The sequence below is a fragment of the Nicotiana tabacum genome, chromosome 8 (genome assembly GCF_000715075.1).
Source record: "Nicotiana tabacum cultivar K326 chromosome 8, ASM71507v2, whole genome shotgun sequence".
Classification (NCBI taxonomy): domain Eukaryota; kingdom Viridiplantae; phylum Streptophyta; class Magnoliopsida; order Solanales; family Solanaceae; genus Nicotiana; species Nicotiana tabacum.
In genome coordinates, this window is record NC_134087.1 from 181,866,791 (window position 1) to 181,875,663 (window position 8,873).

At 33.9% G+C, this 8,873-nt stretch overlaps 1 protein-coding gene across 1 annotated transcript; it reads left to right on the top strand.

Moving 5' to 3' along the window:
• The first annotated feature begins 1,032 nt into the window (after positions 1–1,032).
• Positions 1,033–2,749, top strand: LOC107785546 (heavy metal-associated isoprenylated plant protein 16-like). The gene is made up of 3 exons (XM_016606874.2): positions 1,033–1,244; positions 1,405–1,489; positions 2,146–2,749. Exons 1-3 carry the CDS (start codon positions 1,239–1,241, stop codon positions 2,430–2,432), a joined length of 378 nt encoding a protein of 125 aa, XP_016462360.1. The 5' UTR covers positions 1,033–1,238; the 3' UTR covers positions 2,433–2,749.
• The last annotated feature ends 6,124 nt before the right edge of the window (positions 2,750–8,873 follow it).

Genomic DNA, 8,873 nt, shown 5'->3' on the forward strand with positions numbered 1-8,873 from the left:
AGAACGAGGGTCGTTGATTAAAACAATCAACGGCCAGGATTTAAAGATGGGAAGTGGGCGGGTTAGATTAATTGGGTTTGGGTCAGGTAAAAATTGGGTCGTCTAATTGGGCTGAGTTGCGGTCAAAATTGAGGTTCAGTTGTGGCTAAAATTGAAATGGAAATGGGCCAGCTTTTAAATAGCCATTTTTCCTCTTTTTAATTAATTAAAATAGTTAAAAATAATTTTAAAACAAATTGAAAGCGCAGCACTAATTGATAATATATAAAAATTAATCTAAAAATATCTGGAACAATTTTATAATTATAAAACGCAGTTAATTATAAAAATAGGCCATAATTGCAATTTCATGCAATTAAGCTTTAGAAATTTTGAATAAATTTGTAAAAATATGCAAAAATCATATTAATTATATTTTGGTGTAAATATGAGAATGAAATAAGTTATTCATCAAAAATGATAATTTTGGGAATGATTTTGGATTTTTGTGGTATTAAAATAGGCAGTAAATTGGTTTAAAAATCACAAAAAATACCAAAACTCTTGGGTGTGCTTATATATGCACATATATGCTATTTTGAAAATATATTTTGGGTATAAAATACATAGGGAAAAATTGGGTATCAACAGTATACATGGAGTTTTTGCCAAAGTTTTCGGGTGACAGTGACCCCTCAAACCTATAGTGTGCATTCGCCTCTAGCTACTTCCACTGAAATGAATATAAATGATCAAAAATTACATGTCACTTTGAGTTTTGACATAATGACATCACTAACGGGAGGCCTCTTTGTGTCATAAAATTTGGAAACAATCCTAGTAATTCTCTGAAAGTAGGAAGAATTAAATGAATTATACTTAATTGGCCCGTTGAATACGTCGTTCTGGTTTTCCATCTCCTTTCTCACGTCAACATAATATGCAACGATTCTTCTTTCGCGGGTTTTTCATGAAGATAGACTTATTGACTTCTAAATTATTTATATCATCTTCGTAATAAAAACGGATTCACAACTTAAAGTCAATGAATTCTAACAAAAGATTAATCACTTCATTGTCCTCCTATTCTTCAAAACGTGTTATTTACGACTTGCTAGATAGGGGCGAGTCGCAACTATAAATACCCAAAAAATACAATTTTCTCCTCAGTACAATTTCCCAAGAATTTCAAAAATTACAACCCCTGTTTACGATTTCGTATTTAATCTTAAAGCAATTTTCCCTTCTAAACACAGAGAATGAAGGTATATATGTCTATATTTCTTTTAATCATTCGAATTAGTAAGAGTTAACTGAACAAAAGTACTTGGCATAGTGGCAATACTTCTTTCATTGTGCTCATTGTTTAGCTAACCTTGAATTATTTCATATACTAATGTATATATGCTCTTAAAAACTGGACAGCAAAAGGTTGTTATTAGGTTATCCATGAATGGAAATGATCAGAAATCGCGGTCCAAGGCCTTCAAAATTGCCGTTTCTCAGCCAGGTACAAGTCCCATTTCAACTTTCCGGACGTTTAATGTTCTTCTGAAATGTATATCAAACTTTACATATACGGTCTTCGGTCTACTTTAATTAATTTTTTGGTTTTTTCTTGTTATCTACAATATTTGATTTTCTCAGATATCAGGAAAGAATTAATTTTTTTTCCCAAAGTTGCAATTGGAATAAAGAGCCTAGATTTTCAATGAACAAATTAAGGTTAATAACTTAATATGGTCATTGTTATTGCCAATTAATCCTAAAAATTAAATTTCTTAATACATTGTGAAAACGGCCAAAAAGTCAATTAAAGGGGACGGGAGGGCGTACGATTTTTTATTTTTATAATACTTGACCATAAAACACTAGGTTTCTCCGAATCCATGAACTCATTATCCAATCCGTCAATGATATTTTGAACTCATATATCGATTTTTGGGATCATTACATAAATAGCAGGCCGGATTCACTATTTACCTTTTATAGACGATATACATAGCTTATAAAATGATTATACACATTTTTATACATATTATATATGAATTATACTTAAATTATATATCCGCCAGCTATTTTTAGTATAAGCCGTTGGGTGGACTGCTATCTAATCAATTCTTTTCTATTTATATTTTACTAATTTGATTTTTCTATGTGATGTAGGTGTAGAATCAGCAGCTATACAAGGGGGAGAAAAGAATCAGTTAGAAGTGGAGGGAGAGCAGATTGATGCAGTGACCCTAACCAAATTGCTTAGAAAGAAATTGAAGCAAGCAGAGCTGTTGAGTGTTGGCCCTGTTGAGAAGAAAGATGGTGACAAAAAAGAGGGTCCAAAAATGGAAGTTGCCATGACACAGTGGCCATCCTATAACTACCCTTATTACGTTGTTCCTCAATTTTCAGTTTATGAAGTTAGAGATTCATATCAACCATGCTGCTCCATTATGTGAATCAATAGCGTATATAGGATTTTACGTAAGTAGTGTCAGCTTGTTGTTGTAAATCAATTAGTACTATAATCAATTAGTACTGCTATATAGATTTGGGGTTGAGGCTATGAGGTTGTAAACAACCTTTACTTTTTTTTAAAAAAAATCCTAAATCAATTTTTAGTTTACATTTTCTTTAACCAGTGTCAGTCTAGTGTGGTTGTATTTGTTCTTAGAAAATATTAGATATAATAGGAGAAAGGTGATACTTAATTCGAACTTGTGAAACTGCAGTTAAAACTGTATCCTCTCAAGGCTACCTACATAATTTGTTTCTAATAAACAGTAAGGGCCCGTTTGGCCATAAAATATTTTTATGTTTTTTCCGGAATCAGTGTTTGACTATGAAATTTTTTATGGACAAATCTTTTTTAAATTTTATTTTATGGACAACCAAAAACAACTTGCAGTTGTGTTGATATTGATCTGGTAACATAGAAAATCAATTAAATTTCAGAATGTATTGACAGTGTAGAAAGTATTTTGTAAGGTCAATATAGATAAGTTAAATCCTTATAATAATTACAATAAAATAGCAAAGCCATTATTAATGCAAAAGAAAAAGGAAACTTGAACAAACCTATTTTTTGGTGTAGTAATGAAAGGAGATTATGAGCATGAAAGAAGTGCAAGCTTCTCCCCATCATTACCAAGTCCAATTTGGTTTGATGGGTCTGCCTGTCTCCTTGGGGCCAACTAGGAATAGTGTCAAACATTTTGACAATGCTGTTCTTAGTTGGCATCCAGGGAGCCAGGCAGAACAAATTCATTTCTTGGATTTGATATATATGCTCATGAGCTGCTCATCACCAATATTACTATATTTATTCTGCAAAGTCACACCAAAAAGATGTAAGTTTAGCAAGTGTTACAATTAAAAAAGAGAAAGAGAATAAGTAATGCTGCCTCTGGTCCATGTTATCTGTCTTTTAAGGTTTCAGTACACTTCTTAAGAACAATAGTTGATAGTAATTGTATACCATTTATCTCTCTTAAACATCTCACGTTATTAACACTTCACTAATTTGAGCAGTAAGAGTGAGTTTGAGAAAAACAATAATAAATATTTTTTGCTTCTTTAAAACGTCAATTATTTTAGAACAAATTTAATTTTCCAAATAATATGGACCAAATAGTCACGAAATAAAGGGACACTTGGCTTTACCTTATTTTGTAGCTCTTCCTCTTACGTACTTTACTTCACTCGTTATCAATAGGCTCGAATATCTTGATAAGTGAGCGAGAGAAAGAATACACTAAGAAGTAATTCAGTGAATGCTTTCTAAGAAGGAATTGGCAAAATATGTAAAGGTCTAAAGAGAAGGCAAGACAACACAAAATCCAATCATAAGTGTCGAAGACAAGCCACTTTAGACAGCAGACGGCAGATATGATTACAAAACTCATAAGTATAATCAATATAATTTAATGGATTGATGGTGATGAAACCAAACAAGTTTTGTGTTGTTTTGTGGGGTTTCTAAGAGATTTGGTTTTTGCTTTTGATTTGAAAGATTTATCTCACTACTCCCATCATGATTATCTTCAACAAAATTATATTAGTTCAATTTATAAATATAGTAGAAGAATTAACCTAAATAGTTATCCACCCAGTCGCTTAAACTAAAATTAGACTCAGGAGATATAATATATGTATATTTCATGTATAATATATGTATAATTGTATATAATTAGTGTATAATCCATAAATATATGGTGAAACTAGTTTATCATTTGGTGCCATTGCTTATTGAATGGGACGAGTCTATTGAATGAGGAGTTGAGCATGACTTTGACAAGGCCAAAGCCACTGCATGGGACAAATCCAGCTTTCATTAGGGCGTTCGACGGATAATTTCATGTGCATTAATCATTTATTAATTAACACCGGGCACTTTAGCTACTGTAGTTTTGTAACATCTTTTTTATATTGTGATCATTTAAAAAGTTACTAGCAATTCATCTATCCTATGTTATGTGATGCTATGATGATCTGATAGGTCATTTACAGTTCCAACCTTCATTTATGTGATACGAGACCTCAAATAGCTATGTTTAGCCTTTCTCGATTTGCGTGCGCAATTTATGTCCATTTTTCAAAAAACAATTATGAGAAAATTAATGAAAATGTGAAATCATGCCTTAAAACTCAATTGAGTTGACTACGGTCAACGTTTTGTATAAACGAACTCGGATCAGTGTTTTGCCGGTCGCAGTGGGTTCGTATCATGATTTGAGACTTAGGTGTATGTCCGGAATCGATTTCGGAAGTCCCTAACTTGATTTAACGTAATTTTTTAAAAACTAGTAATTTGAAGGCTAAAAGAATTTCTACATTTGACCGTAAGTTGACTTTGTTTTATCGGGTTTGGATTTTGGTTACAGAACTTGGTAAGGTTCATTTTAGTATTTATGACTTGTTTATAAAATTTGGTACAAAACGGAGTTGATTTGACGTAATTCGGACATCCGGTTGTAAAATTTCATGTTCTTAAGTTTCCTTGAAAATTTTATTCATTTTGGTGTCCGATTCGTGGTTCTAGGTGTTATTTTGATATTTTGATCATGCAAGCAAGTTTGTATGATGTTATTACACTTGTGTGCATGTTTCGTTTGGAGCCCGAGGGGCTCGGGTGAGTTTCAGATAGGCTACGGGTGATTTTGGGACTTAGGCCATTGCTGGTTTTCCACAGTTGTTGTCACCTGGTGCTTTGTGCTTCGCGATCGCGAAGCCACTCTCACGATCGCGTAGGGGAAATTGGGGTTAGGGTGGTTTTCTTCTTTTCAAACGCGATACCTGGGTTGTGAACACGGAGCGTTAGGGGATTTACCCTTCGCGAATGCGACCAGCCTCTCGCGAACGCGTAGGGTTATGGGCTTGGGAAAGGGGCATCGCTGTTACTCTACGTGAACGCGAGCCCTGGCTCGTGAACGCGAAGGCTTGAGGGAAAAGCCTTCGCGAACACGTGAGGAACCTCGCGAATGCGTAGGCCATTCTGGCTGACGTGCTTCACGAACGCGTCAGGCCTTCGCAAACGCGAACAAAGCCTGATGCCCAATCAATTAAATATCCCAAACACGGAATTTCACTCATTTTTCACCCTCTTCTCATTAGAGCTCGTCCTAGAGGCGATTTGGAAGAGAAAATTTATCACCATTTCATAGGTTAGTATACTTTAACTCGTTTTCTTCCATTTCCATCAACACCCATTAATTTCTAACCTTAATCTATGCTCTTTCATTGTAGAAAATTAGGGATTTGGGAAAAATTGGGAGTTTTTTTAAAATTGAGATTTAAACCTCAAATTGAGGTCGGATTTCGACACTAATTACATTATCGGGCTCAGGAATGAATGAATAATTAGATTTTGGTCTGAATCTCGGGTTTTGACCAAGCGGGCCCGAGGTTGACTTTTGTTGAGTTTTTGAAAAAAGTGTAAAGATCTTAACTTTATGTATTGTGTAAGCACGTGATTTTTGCCCAATATGAGAATTACTCCCAAAAAATTCAAAAATAAAATGATTTTTCTTTGGTGTGCAATTTTGTGATATTTTGTGATATTTTGAAGAATTATTTGTATTTGTCTATGCGTGTTTATTCGCTAAATTAATAAAAAATACAAAAATATGTCGCATTTTTGCATGTAGGATTTAATTCTACAATTATTAGTAATTAAAATTGTTTTACAAAAATTAAAAATTACAAAATAGGCATCGTTTGCATTTTTAGCATTTAATGTCCAAATATACAATTTTATGCTTAATTAATACTTAATTGTGCGTTAATTGTTATTGGGAGTTAATTTGCGCCTTTATAACTTAATTTAGTTCTTAATAAAAGTTTAAGTATTTTTATAATTTAGTTTTAGAAAAATAAAAGAAGAAAAGAGAGCGAAAATATAAAGAAAGTCGGAATTGAGCCTCTTCTTCAATTTCAAGCTATAGGCCCAAAAAATGCCACCGGTCTGTTACTGGGTTGTTACTGTTGTTGGGCTATTGTTGCTGTGTTGTACTGATTTTACTGCTGCTGCTGATTCTCATCTTCATTTTCTTTTGCTTCCAATATCAGGTACACAACTGACACGCTGGTTATTGTAATCCGAAATATGAAGCATGAATACGAAAAAATGAAGAGTTGAAATTTTGAATTATATTTAATTATATTCTGAATTTTATTTCTATGTATAAATTATGTAGTTTGCAAAAAATCAGAATTATGTAGATATTTAATACGTATAGTGGAACATTCGACGATAGCTTAACAAATGAACTATCTACATCTATTGCCTAAAAATAAATAAATGGTGTAGTAATTCCGTTGAATAAAAAATCAAACGAATAGGCCATCTAGTAGGAAGTTGGTAGAAATTTATTTAGTTAAATAATATTGGTTAATTTCAGCATATAAATGGTCTAGGATTAAAATTAGAATTGCTATGTTTTTTTTAATTTGACAAACTGAGAACATGCCTAGTATAATGTAACTAGGTAATAACATGTAAATAAATTAAGATATTTCTCCTTTATTTTGTAGAGACAAATTTCAATAAAAAATGTAGGCATTTTAGGACTGTCCTTTTAAAAATAAAATGAGATGAGCCTCGCCCAATAAAATGCACTAATTGCGGAGCCCTCAATAAATATTTAATTGAGTATTTAGAATTCGGGATGGACTGTTTAGTGAATTCCACAGTCTTACCCATAAATAATAATATGCTAATCGCTTTAGGCACGATTTAATAATAATACATTCTTAAACATGGGTGCGCATTTATGCGACCCAAATCCAAATCCTAAAACATTGAATAAAAATACGTTCCGGATCGCGGGTGCATTTTATGTGACGCAATCCAAAGACATGTTTTTAAACGATGTTCACATTCTTGTAAAAATAATAATAACAATTATGAAAGCGGTAATATGTTGCCTAACTTCAACACTTGAATTATAAAAATACGAGGTGACGAGCTATAGTCCAGGAACAGCTGAACGAGCTGGAACGGCAGCAGCAGTGGCGACCATGGCAGCAGCTGTCCGTCGACGGGGAGAAGAAGAAAACATCGGCAGAAGCAACGGGGCATAAACGGGCATCAGTGACGCGTTTGAACGATGAGGAAGCAGCTGCGGCGCAGTAGGAGCTTCGACGAGCAGCAGCAGCAGTCTTAAAGTGAGGAAGAAGAAGCAGCAACGTTGGTTAAAGCTCGACGAAAAACGAAGGAGGAGGAGCAGCCATGGATGAGCTTTTTGAGCTCGACATGGAGAAGATGAAGACGCAACTGGGTTGTCCATGGTGAGGGTGAAGATGAAGCTGTGAGGGGTTGTTTAGACGTGATAATGGAGGGTAAAGGGCAGCCATGGGAGCTTGAGGGGGAAGCCATGGATGAGCTTTGGAGAAACTTGGAGAAGAAGAAGATAGGGAAGGGGGGGGGGGGGGTGTTTTAGTGTTTTTTACGGTTTTCCTTCTTCTTTTTTTTTTGTTTTGTTTTGTAAAATGCAAGACAAAGGGGTTTGGGTCTTTTGGGTTATGGACTGGGTCGTAGGGAAGATTGGGCCAATTTTTGGGCCTATAGCTTGAAATTGAAGAAGAGGCTCAATTCCGACTTTCTTTATATTTTCGCTCTCTTTTCTTCTTTTATTTTTCTAAAACTAAATTATAAAAATATTTAAACTATTATTAAGAACTAAATTAAGTTATAAAGGCGCAAATTAACTCCCAATAACAATTAACGCACAATTAAGTATTAATTAAGCATAAAATTGTATATTTGGACATTAAATGCTAAAAATGCAAACGATGCCTATTTTGTAATTTTTAATTTTTGTAAAACAATTTTAATTACTAATAATTGTAGAATTAAATTGTACATGCAAAAATGCGACATATTTTTGTATTTTTTATTAATTTAGCGAATAAACACGCACAGACAAATACAAATAATTCTTCAAAATATCACAAAATATCACAAAATTGCACACCAAAGAAAAATTATTTTATTTTTGAATTTTTTGGGAGTAATTCTCATATTGGGCAAAAATCACGTGCTTACAGCTGCCCCTCTTTGCCCGAAGACACGAAGGGTTTTCGTGCAAAGATAAAGCGAGCGATTTTTGCCCATCCGAGTACTCCGTGTGAAGCATTTTTTGAAAAAGATTTGACCGAACCTTTGCTTCAAAGGTTTCCTACATATCCTGGGCTAAACAGGAATCAGGTCAATGTAGTTCGGGAAGTCTTGGTAGCTGGGACTACCATGGGACTGCAATGTTACTGCTGTTGCATGCTACTTTTACTGTTTGCTGACCTCCTTATTACACCATGCTTAAAAAAATAAGAAGCTAGACTAAGCTAGAAATTACAGAATCTTATCTGTTTTCCCCCTTGCTCCGGTTGCCTTGCTTTTTGTC